The sequence below is a fragment of the Theobroma cacao genome, chromosome 2 (assembly GCF_053813885.1).
Source record: "Theobroma cacao isolate CCN51 chromosome 2, ASM5381388v1, whole genome shotgun sequence".
Taxonomy (NCBI): Eukaryota; Viridiplantae; Streptophyta; class Magnoliopsida; order Malvales; family Malvaceae; genus Theobroma; species Theobroma cacao.
The window spans coordinates 50,440,291-50,451,583 of NC_142640.1; the positions used below are offsets into that span (position 1 = coordinate 50,440,291).

The window sequence follows — 11,293 nt, forward strand, 5'->3', positions numbered from 1 at the left end:
TTTTCAATTGGACCCCTTCTTTTTCCAATATATTTGGAATTTTGGATCTAAATTATTTATGTTTTTTAAGGCTTAATTTGAAATTTGCTATTACCTTTGAAAATTAGAATTCTATATATATATATATATAGATATCTTTTGATTTGGGATGAAAGAATTTAAGTATAAGAACATTTGATATAATAATTGATGTATAATTTCTTCTATTTAAAAATATATAAAAGAAATACGAATACACGATGTTGAGTTTGAGAATACAAATTATTATTTGAGAGTTGATTATAGTTGAGTTAATATCATTAATTAATAAATCGTTGGATAAGTGGAGTGAATCTTTATGTTATAAAACTTGGGCTCTTTCTATGTTATGAAGGTTAGTGCAAAAAAATACATCTTTTGAATCTCTAATTAGCATTGTTTGAGATTTTCAAGTCAATGGTTCATAGCATATTTTAAGATGATTATACGAAGGACAATGAAGGAATCTAGGTTTTTGCAAAATATTCTTTTATCCTATAAATATTGTATAATAAGATAATTTTCTTAAAGGATTGAAAAGAGCCATGGACTTTGGCTAATTACTCATTGATGCTTCTAATTTAGGTGGGAAAGTGTCAAAGTTGGATCACATTTTTAATAAAAAAGACGCGTTTTGAAAAAAGGAACTCATAAATAATGAGATTTAATTTGGTCCGAGTTTATTTTAGTTCTAATATCTCTTATAGAATATCAACATTAATGAAGATTTAAGTGGTTTTGATATTACTTATTATGGGTTTATATTTTTAATTCAAAAGACTTGCATGATTAAGAGTTATATGTTATCAATGATTTATGTATTTATGAGGTAATATTATTTGATTTACGGATAATATATAAAATTTATGTATTTATGATGTATTAAATATTTTTAAAAAAAAGGAAGAGGAGATAGGTAGTTAGGCTAACCACTTTCAGTCCAAACCAAGCAAAACCTAACCCACTTTTTCTTACCGATCTTAATTGCAGGGGCAGCCATTTGAGCCTTGGGCTTTGAACTTCTGTTGTTTAACCCCAATTTTTTATCTGTAGATCGATGCCTTGGGCCGTAAAACAAGTGGATCCGATTTGACTTGAGCACTGGCCCGTTAAAATTGGATGAAGAGCATTTTGTCTCTGGTTACCGGCAAATACCTGTGGAAACAACCCTTCCCTTTGAGCAAAGGCGACCGGTCAGAATTTGTTTTCAAACCTCCCGCCATGAGAAAATAAGATAAGTCCCACATACGCGGGCCGGCTTAGCTGTCATTTTGGCGCCATGCCGGATAGACCACGTCATCTCCTTTGCCTTCATTCGGTGGGTATTGTTAAGATTGCTATTGAAAACCAAGCATGACGATGCTGATGCTGCGCCGCAACCACTTGATTTGCCCCGTCAGATGGTCAGATGGAATCGCGCGGTGGAGAGTACAATCTGCCGTATTAAAATTTGTTTCTCTCTCTCTCCGTATTCCATTGTGGCTGCTAAAGGACGGGACCAAAAGAAAGAAAAGAATATCAGCAGGACGGCCTTGATGGGACTTGTCCCGCTCTATTTTTAGCCCTTTTTTTTTTTACCTTTAATTATCAAAAGGGCCTCGATAACGTTACGGTAAGAAACGGTTATCAACGGTTAATGCTGCCGTTTTCACTTTAACGGTGAAAATTAATTCGGATCCGACCGAATATGTTTTCGATTTGTGATTTTAATTTATAATTTGATTCTATTTTTTAGATGATTTTTAGTATTTAAAATTTATAATTAAATTTATCAAAAACTAATCATTATTAATAAATATTTTTCAAAATTTTGTACATATAATGTATATTATATAAATGTTACTAATATATACTAAAATTAAAAAATATTAAAATCCACTGAACCGATGGAATATAAGTCAATTTTAATTATTTTGATTTTAAAACCTATTTCGATTACTTCATTTTAAAATTTTTTAAAATCAAATATATCTATTTTTATTTTCAATAACTTTAATTTTATATTTGTTATTATAATATAAAATAATTTTAAATGAATTGATTACTTGAGACACTAAATTCAATAATTTGTTTATATAATAATATAACTACAAGTGAACCTTCCAACCTTTCTTTAATAAAAAAAAAGAAGAAGCAATAATATCATTTTGTACAAAACGCCATATTAGTTGCAAGCATGCCTTGCATGTAGGCGTAGTTCAAACGTGCGTCTCACTAATGCCTTAAAAAATATAGATTATATGGTAAATACACAAGGGAATTAAAGAGTAATATATAAAAAAAAATAAAGGGAATTAAAAGATTATAAAATTTTTTTAATGATATATTTACATTTTGTATTCAACATTTATTTTGATTAATATTTTTTTTTGGTATGGGATAAATAAAAAGATTCGACCTTTACTTTAATGTATTATATTTGTTCAATTGAAAAATCGTTAAGATTGATTAATATTTTATTTTATTAATTCGATTTAATAAAATAAATTTTTTGAGTGAAAAACTAAACATATGTCATGTTTGTGTGATGGATCTCTACATAAATTTTTACCGTAATTGAAAAAATATAAGATAGTAATAAAAAAAATTATAGATGAAATGCTTTTCTCTTAATAAGATGTGTAAATGATTAATTTGGTGAAATATGTTTTGAAAATTCTAAAATTAAAAAAACTGAATTCCTTTTATAAAAAAACCGAAATCAAACTTTGAAAGCATTTAATTTTATCTCTATTTGAACTATATTTTGTATAACACAAATTCACTTAGTATTTTTATTTCAATATGTCCATTATCACTATTCATATATATAGATATATAATTCATGAAAAATTAATGCCTCAATCCTAAATGATAGATGATGATGATAAGCACATTAAAAAGGGTTTTAATATGAATATCTTAACAATTAAAATTTGAAATTTATCTTTAAAAATTTTAAAATTTAAATTTTGGTAATGAAATAATGGGATTGTAAGATGATAGAAAAACTATTTACTTATTTAAGAAAACAAATAATAATGAAGAAGAGCCAAATCCTTGATTCAATTTTCAAAATTTTCAATTCAATCCTTAATTTATTTTTTCTGTTTTCAAAATTTGTTCTAAAAATTAGGAAATGTGCTAATATTATAATTTTTGACTTATCTTATCCTTAAAAAAAAATTGAGGTAAAAATGGGGAAATTTTTTTTACTGAATTATATATAAATAATTAATTGAAAATAGAAAATACATCAAATCCGACAGCTGGCGATCAAACTGAGAGCGTCTACCTTTTCCTAGACCGCTAATTGCGGGCTCCACTACTCCTTTTCCCTCAACTTGTGTTTTGTCCTGTTCTCCCCAATGCGACATGTGACGAATAAAATAAACAACAAAGGGGTAAGTAAATCCAAAGCCTTATCAAGGGTATTTTAGGAATCCAAAATTGCCCCACTCTTCGGGCAATACCCCCGAAATTTCCTATTGATTTCCCTCCCCTGCCATCCTCGTATATGTAATCCTCACCGTTGATTCCCAATCTCCCAAAACCCTCCAGCATATAAATTTTCAAATTCCCTCTCAAAGCGCACGAAAATTTTATTTTTATTTATTTTTTCGCACGAATTTGAAGCTCCTTTATCTGAAAATTCTCATCTTCCTCTCGAAACTTCTTCTTTCTTGGAATTAGAGATGGAGAGAGTGGCGGTGGCATCGGCGGCGTCGCCTGCGTCGAGCACGGCGGCGTATGTAAGCTGGGAGGAGGTGAATGTTTCGAGCGATAAAGGAATGAGGGAGGTTCATTATTATTTGAAGAAAAGGGATGGGGCTTCGGATCTGGCTGTGGTTGGGAAAGAGAAAAGCGTGAGGCATATGTCTTATCATTTCGCTATTAAGAATCGTTCCCTTTTCTTCTCTTCGACGTCTTTTCACAAGCTCAAGTCTCGCAGGGAGGTTGTCGATTGGCTTAATTCTGTCGTTTCAGGTAATTACTGTTACTGTTGTTATTGTTATCTGTTTTTTTTATTCTTTAGGTATCGGATTCAGGGGTTTTTGGAGATTCAGGGGTTTTTGGAGATTGCGGCGAGCTCAAATTATTAGGGTTTTTGCTAGATCTGAGCGTTTCTGGTGATTATTGATAGGATTGTGTTGGGATTTGATTTTATTAGGGCTTTCGCTTTCTCTTTTAAACAAGCAGTTTTTCTGTATTGGATTTTTAAACTCCTCTGCTTTAATTTAGTTTCAAATTTCGATATTTCTTTAAAATATAATTTGGTATACGGGTTGATGAATATTATCAAGCTTTTTGGTTGCTTTTCCCAGGATGGTTTTTTTTTTTTTTAATTTTTATATATTATTTTCGTTGCAAGTTTGCTGGTTCTTTTCGCCTGAAGAAACGAAGGTGTCGGCCGGCCTGAGATATTTTATTGTTTTTTTTCTTTATATTTACCAATTGGAAGATTTGTAAAATTTCTTCTTTTTAAAAATATTTTCCCTTTATCTTGATTGCTTATTTTGGCCTTTACACTGAAGATTTTTTTTGTTTTCTTGTTCTCAAGTAAGCTGGGGCTTTTCTTCTCTCCCTCCCTCTCCTTTTTTTTTTTTTTGGTTTTTTTGGGGGCTTTCGTTTTGGCTGGGGTCGTGTATTTCTGTGGTTGGCGTGGGTTGTTCCATTTGGTTCAACCCTTGACCGTGGTAAATGTTAACTGACTATGATCTGGGCTGCAGGAATGCTAATTCAATTTTTAAGAGCTGATTGAAAGCGTCACCGCCCTCAAATATCTAGGTCAACATCTTTCAATAAACAAAGTTTCATCTCCACAAAATCAGCTGTTAATTCGTTTTGAATGCTAAAAAAAAATCCTGTTAAGATATATATTACCTGTTATTATTGTGTGCATCTGGTTTTTGCTTGGGTCCTCTCTGGAGTATCAGTGTCTTTTCTCGTCTGGTCTTTCTGTGGTTTTCTTCTTTTGCGAGTAATCTCATGGCGTGGAATATACATCTTTGTGTTTGCTAATTGTTATTTAAAATTTACAGATTTACCTTCTCATGAGCCATATTGTTCGGTTGATGGCTTTCGTTATGGCAAAGATGTGAACAATTTGGATTTTGGAGCCCTCAAGGTATGGATGCTTTTATGAGTTTGTGGATTTCTTCTGGCCATTATAAAATTCATGTGATAATATCTGAATTTGTCCCTCCTACAGGATTTTCAATCACGGAAGCTGGGCCAATATACTAAAGAATTATTTTGGTTAGGTTTTTCATGGACATGCAGGAAAAAAAGAAAACATTATCAGTCCTTCCGTAGGAATGGTGTAATAATTTCGGTGAGTGTAATTGTCTTTATTAATCCTCTTTTTTTTTTTGTGCTTTGTCATTTAAGGTTTTGTGCATTCTATGGCTTCATTATCTAACTCATTTTTGGCGTTTTCCGTTCCATTCTCCTAAAACCTTCTCAGATTCACGACTTTGTCTATGTCTTAGCTGAGGAGGATAAACGACTTGTTGCGTACTTGGAAGATTTGTATGAGGACTCTAAAGGCAACAAGATGGTTGTGGTACGATGGTTTCACAAAATTGATGAGGTTGGTATTGTTTTGCCTCACAATTATAATTCCAGAGAGATTTTCTCTTCTCTTTGTCTTCAAGATCTCAGTATTGAATGCATAGATGGATTGGCTACTGTCCTTAGTCCTGAGCATTTCAAGAAATATTTGAACGAGGCAATGCATACTCAGCTGGAGCCATTTGTATGCTGCAAGCAGTTCGAAAATGATGATGTCAAGCCTTTTGATGTGACTCAAGTTAAGGGTTATTGGAAACAAGATATACTTAGATATATGTATAGTCTTTCTCTCTCGAATGATTGCGTGAGTCATCAGCAACGTGCTGATGACCAGAAGGCAGATTGGAATGTTGATGATGGTGTTGGGATCAGGCCTAGAAAGAAATATCGTCAGTCAAAAGATGATGATGTGTGCTTGCATTTCAGTGGCAGCAGAGAGTCAATGGATGCATCATGTGCAGATGTGCTAGATATGGGGAATGGAAAAAATGGAACTGAATCATTCAGTTTAAGTGGAGGGAGTTCTGCATTCTTGTCTGCTGATGGGGCTAAGCAAAATTTTTCTCAGCATTTAAAAGTAGGTTCCCAGGTTGAAATACTAGCTCAAGATAGTGGTATTAGGGGGTGCTGGTTTAGAGCTCTGATAATCAAGAAGCACAAAGATAAGGTGAAGGTGCAATACCAAGACCTTCAGGATGCAGCTGATGAAGCTAATAAATTAGAGGTATATATTTTTATTGTTTTTAATTTACGGACTTAACAGGATGTAGTAATAATGAAACTCATATTATTGACCCTTTCTTCTGAAGTTGCTAAATGGTTCATGGTTTTATGTTGTAGGAATGGATTTTGGCGTCTAGGGTTGCTGTTCCTGATCAAATGGGTATCCGCTTTGGTGGAAGAACAACTATACGTCCATCTCCACAAAACCCTAAAGGCAGTGCTTCATGTATTGATGTTGGGTCAGTTGTTGATGTCTGGTGGCATGGTGGGTGGTGGGAAGGCATTGTCTTTAAGAAGGATTCAGAAGATAAACTTCATGTTTATTTCCCAGGTTTGTAAAATACTTCAAATCTGAATGTAAATGTTTGATATTGTATTGTTTTTTAGTTTTTTTTTTCCAGCTCTGATTTGTTATATTATTTGCAGGAGAAAAGCGGGAATCAGTCTTTGACAGTGGTGATGTAAGACCTTCTCAGGAATGGCTGGGAAACCGGTGGATAAATATAAAGGAGAGGCATGATCTTGTGAGTTCCATACTTAGGGGCAGAAAGCAAGATGCAGGCAAATCCTATGATTGCAATTTGGTCAAAACCACCGTTGGTGATGGTGGACAGTTTGCTAAGGGTGCCACCATTGGTTGTAATGATTCTCCTGTTGAACCTGGAAATGACAGGGCAAAAGATGTGGGTCTTGTTCCAGATCTTTCGAAGGATGATCTGCTTTCCCAGTTGAAGTGGAAGTCATCTAGGAAGAGAAGACGTGGGACTGGGACCTCTGTACAGAAGCAGAATTGCGGTTGTAAACGTATCAAAAGCACTGCAGAAGTTACACGGTCTGTTACTTGTGAAAGATTTTTGATCCCTGCATCCTTAAAACTTGATAATGATAACTGCAAGTACAGGGGTGATCCCTTATTCAGTTCTTCAGTAGTGCCGCCTCTAACAAGCTTGGTTATGACTAGGTGATTGACTTTTCTCATTGGAGATTTGGACGTGTTGCTCTCAGTTTTTTAGTTCGATTTGCTTTTCCTTCATATAGTGCTCCTCCTGGATGCAATGTTGTGTTGGAAATGTTCATTTGAGAGGTCCATGGTATCCATCTCCTCGTTTATGTACTTGTATGTAACTTTGCCCTTTGGGTCTCTAACTAGAGTCTAACAGATTTCAGGCCACAATTTTGGATGCAGCACAACTAACCTCGTAGATCTCTAACCTACTCAGCCTGATTTGTTTAGGATGTTTGCAGAAGGATTCCTGCTTTCATGTAATCTGTATATCATTTGTCTGGTAATAAAAATTTACACTTTCCTTCTGTTGCATGTTTCAACTGCGAGCTCTTTGGGTTAAATGGTCTCAAATTGTAACTTGCGAACAGCATTGCGTGGCTTCTCGACAGTCGACAACATTTAATGTCTTGTTTTGTGAACTTTGGTTCCCCTGTGCAGCAACTCTGTTTCGTTGGTAGGAATTTTGTTTAGTCTTAGCTGCCAATTCCAGGACTGTTCACACTGTTTCTGATCTTATGTTTCGTACAGAGAGCATCAGTCCATAGGCAGAATAATGGCAGTGGTTCCCACCTTTCAAAAAACGACATCGTTTAGGAAAAACCATTGCGGGTCTAGTAGTTGTCGTGTAAATATCAATATTAAGGAGTTTAATCCCTGTCATTATCACTTTCCATTGTTGGGCCATTCTATCTGTTGATTAGAAACTAAAAGATTACGCTTTTAATAAAGGAGTTCTTTCTTTCTATAAAATTGGGAATTTATTTCAATTGGAAACAAGAACCAGCCATTTTTCTTCTTTTAATTTTGCTAAATAAACAATCACTTTTAAGTGTATAGAGGAGTTGGGGCAATTTAGGGAAGATCCTCTTAAAATTCTGAAGAGTTTCTGTCTTATTCTAAAGCAAATCTCACTAGTGGTTTCTTTGTGGGAGGTCGTACATAATCTAACTATGACATGATGGATTAAATGAACTAAAAGTTGGACATGGGATATGAGTTTGGTGCAATAAGCAACCTCTTTAAAGAATTATTACGGATGAGAAAAAATTACAGGAAAAAGCTGGGTGTGGGTCACCTTGAAGCATCTTTTTCAACTAAGCATAAGAAAGACCCTTTCCACTTTCTTGTTATCGGCTTGAGATGCTCTTTCTTCACCCTCCAAACTGAAGCATCTCAAAGAGATGGGGTTGCTCCATCAGTAGTTCAGCAGCTACAACAGGAGGCAGGAGGTGGTGTGTTCTTAGATCCTTTTCCATTCTCCCTTTTTCGGTTCCTTCTTGCAGTCTTGGGATTGAACCTTGGTACCTTCTTCTTCTTCTGTATGAAGACCTTTTCAGTGTTTACATAAGGCATAGAGAAGCTATGGTTTTTCCTGGTCAGGCTAAGAAGGAGGTCCCGAGAGTTGAACTCAACAAGCCAAAGAGCTTGTTGCTTCCTGGAACTTGCCTTGCCTCTGTTGAATCCTTATCGATGCCTCTTGTTTGTACTCTCTCTCTCTGTATTCTTTTTTTATTCCCTGTTGAGTGAAGTTCCTAAGAGATTTTGGTACTTCTTTGCTTCTTTGCTGACGAACAGGTCCACGAAGTTGTTCTCTCAGCAGATATCCGATGTGCAGAGTGTCAAAGAAGAATAGCAGACATAATGTCAAGAATGAATGGTAAGTGTTCTTCAATATCTTAACTGTGCTAATTAGATATATTTCAGCTTCATGAAATGCGATTCCGAGGAACTTTAGATGACAAGGGAGTTTGAACAATGGTGAAGTACTGTATGGAGTATCTAGTTTCAAAGAAGTCATCTTGGTAGAACTTTCTTTAAGGAAACAGAAACGAGTCGAAAATGTCTGGAAATTGGGAAGGGTAACTTTTGATTTTGTAAAAGTTTCTTTAAAATTATGCTTGATGCCTTTTTCTTTGTCTTTAGTAAGGTAAAGACGGCTCTCGACACTGTTAATCCAACAAAAGGGAAAGAAAGAAAAACAAAACACCTTGTATGACAGTGAAGTTTATATAATGACATATTACATCATAGTTAGTTGCATCAGATTTAGCCAGGATCATGGTCTTAACCCAGAATTAGAAAATTTCATGAATTTGTATCTCTTCTTTTGGATTGGCAGACACAGATTCTGTTTTGGTGAATGTGTTGGAGAAGAAGGTGACACTCACTTGTAGATACCCTGGTATTGTTAACTTAGCTTCAAGGCAGGTTCCTGTTATTTACAGGAATCCTGTAAGCACAATGGCCATGATCAAGAGGATTTTTCGCTCTTCCCGGAGGTGAATACCTATCAAGAAACATCGAACATGCTACAGAATTTTTTGTATAAAGACTGTTTGTTGTAGCCTTAATTCTCTGTATATATACCTACTGTTGTACAAAAAATAAAAAAGAATAATACATGCAGTTATGTTCTGGTTTTTGGTAATGTCTCACTTGAATGGCAATGTATATAGAAACACAGTGAATGGTTGGATGTGTCTGAATTGATCAGCCAAGTTCATGATCTTTTCTAATTGAAGAAACCTATTTCTGATACTTGTCTTTCAGGAAAACCAAAATCCAAGGTAACTGATGCTTAAAATTTAATGCAACCAGAAATCTTTGTGAATAAGAAAAGGATACTTCACAATCCTGTGCAGGGTAACCCAGCATTTTCATGAAAGGATGCTCCCTCTTAATTTTCTGTTAGGAAGTAAAGAAAACTTGGTATTCAAGTTATGGGTTAATTAACCAAGTTTGCAGCTTTTCTGCTGGTCTAGGCAGAATCAGATTCCAAAATGCAGCAAAGAAATTCCTATGATAGAGCCAAAAGTAGAGATATTCTTGGTCCTTGATCCCTTGAATTCTCTAAATTCCACATTTCCTTTTCTAAAACTTTTTCGAAATACCATCAAAATCAATTCCAATCATTGATCTTCAATTCTTTTCAGTTCCCAAGTTCATGTCAGGAAGGGCAAGTTTAAGACAGCATCTTCATGAGCCATTTCTTCTCATTTCCCTGCTTATTCAAAGCTAGATATTAGCTCACACTGATCTTTTTTCACTAAATTTCAGAAGAGTTCAATACTAATGACACTTTCTGTTTTTTTCTTTGTATGGTAGCAGCTCTGTTGCATGGTGATGAGAGTTAACATAGACTGCCATGGCTGTTACAGGAAAATGAGAAGAATCCTTCTTAATATAAAAGGTAAGTTCTCCATTAACACACTTCAAAATGTCCCCTCCATTTGGACAAGTTTCAGTTTTTCTGCGTTCATGAACTTGAAAATCTTTTCTGTCATTTCACATTGAAGAAGTAGAGACACATGTGATCGAGAAGCAGCAATGCAGGGTAAGCATATGCGGGAGGTTTGGACCATCAGATGTGGCAATAAAGATAAGAAAGAGGATGAACCGTAGAGTAGAGATACTGGAAATCCAGGAGATCAGCGAAGAACAAACAGACCAAACGCCGATGGTCAGCAGCCAGTGATTGTGCTCAACTCTTTCAAGTTTTATGTCAGGCTATGAAAGCCATGAAAACAGAAAAGGGTTCTGCAGGATTATTATAGATTGTTACCATAATTCAATGTTCAGTAAAAACTGGGATTCTAGCTATCTGATACCAAAACTCTTGTTTCTTGTCAGGAACAATGAAAGCCAGTCCGTATCATACCTTGAAAAGCTTTTGACAGAAAAGGGTTCTGCAGGATTACCATAGAATGTGACCATAATTCAATGTTCAGTAAAAACCGGGATTCTAGCTGTCTGCTCCCAAAACTCTTGTTGCTTGCCAGGAACAATGGACACTTTCAGCAGATGATTCCGAACATAGAAAATGTGTAGCATTATCTTAGATTTCCATACTGCTATTCATCCCCTCGGAGTGGATTAAACAAACTTGCTTTTGTCCTTGGGTCTTTGTGCTTAATCATTGATTTGTTTTGGAGGCAGGCAAAGATCCAGGGAATGATGCATTTTTCCAACTTTTCATGATGTCCCTCCATCGCC

At 35.0% G+C, this 11,293-nt stretch overlaps 3 protein-coding genes across 4 annotated transcripts; all 3 read left to right on the top strand.

Annotated features, from left to right (window-relative positions):
* Nucleotides 1-3,556: 3,556 nt before the first annotated feature.
* LOC18610505 (Agenet and bromo-adjacent homology (BAH) domain-containing protein) lies at nt 3,557-7,605 on the top strand. Its single transcript, XM_007046197.3, has 6 exons — nt 3,557-3,984; nt 5,040-5,125; nt 5,210-5,332; nt 5,465-6,295; nt 6,412-6,625; nt 6,721-7,605. The coding sequence occupies exons 1-6, from the start codon at nt 3,693-3,695 to the stop codon at nt 7,257-7,259; spliced, it is 2,085 nt and encodes a 694-aa protein (XP_007046259.3). The 5' UTR covers nt 3,557-3,692; the 3' UTR covers nt 7,260-7,605.
* Nucleotides 7,606-8,371: 766 nt separating this feature from the next.
* LOC18610507 (uncharacterized) lies at nt 8,372-9,728 on the top strand. Of its 2 annotated transcripts, none has more exons than XM_018114596.2 (4): nt 8,372-8,529; nt 8,628-8,779; nt 8,876-8,957; nt 9,420-9,728. In XM_018114596.2, exons 2-4 carry the CDS (start codon nt 8,663-8,665, stop codon nt 9,581-9,583), a joined length of 363 nt encoding a protein of 120 aa, XP_017970085.2. In that variant the 5' UTR covers nt 8,372-8,529; nt 8,628-8,662; the 3' UTR covers nt 9,584-9,728. The 2 variants fall into 2 exon arrangements, with proteins under 2 accessions (XP_017970085.2, XP_017970083.2); XM_018114594.2 differs by having other exon boundaries at nt 8,390-8,532.
* A 516-nt stretch (nt 9,729-10,244) lies between these two features.
* LOC108660569 (Copper transport protein family) lies at nt 10,245-11,268 on the top strand. The gene is made up of 3 exons (XM_018114597.2): nt 10,245-10,256; nt 10,409-10,490; nt 10,597-11,268. The coding sequence occupies exons 1-3, from the start codon at nt 10,245-10,247 to the stop codon at nt 10,773-10,775; spliced, it is 273 nt and encodes a 90-aa protein (XP_017970086.1). The 3' UTR covers nt 10,776-11,268.
* The last annotated feature ends 25 nt before the right edge of the window (nt 11,269-11,293 follow it).

What these genes read in the sequence shown, in the direction of transcription:
- LOC18610505 (XM_007046197.3), top strand. Translation starts at nt 3,693, where the DNA reads ATGGAGAGAGTGGCGGTGGCATCGGCGGCGTCGCCTGCGTCGAGCACG. An exon ending in TGGATTTTGGAGCCCTCAAG is followed by an intron (nt 5,126 to 5,209) that starts GTATGGATGCTT and finishes TCCCTCCTACAG; the next exon opens with GATTTTCAATCACGGAAGCT. An exon ending in ACTTCATGTTTATTTCCCAG is followed by an intron (nt 6,626 to 6,720) that starts GTTTGTAAAATA and finishes TATTATTTGCAG; the next exon opens with GAGAAAAGCGGGAATCAGTC.
- LOC18610507 (XM_018114596.2), top strand. Translation starts at nt 8,663, where the DNA reads ATGGTTTTTCCTGGTCAGGCTAAGAAGGAGGTCCCGAGAGTTGAACTC. An exon ending in AATCCTTATCGATGCCTCTT is followed by an intron (nt 8,780 to 8,875) that starts GTTTGTACTCTC and finishes GCTGACGAACAG; the next exon opens with GTCCACGAAGTTGTTCTCTC. An exon ending in CATAATGTCAAGAATGAATG is followed by an intron (nt 8,958 to 9,419) that starts GTAAGTGTTCTT and finishes TTGGATTGGCAG; the next exon opens with ACACAGATTCTGTTTTGGTG.
- LOC108660569 (XM_018114597.2), top strand. An exon ending in AATCCTTCTTAATATAAAAG is followed by an intron (nt 10,491 to 10,596) that starts GTAAGTTCTCCA and finishes TTCACATTGAAG; the next exon opens with AAGTAGAGACACATGTGATC.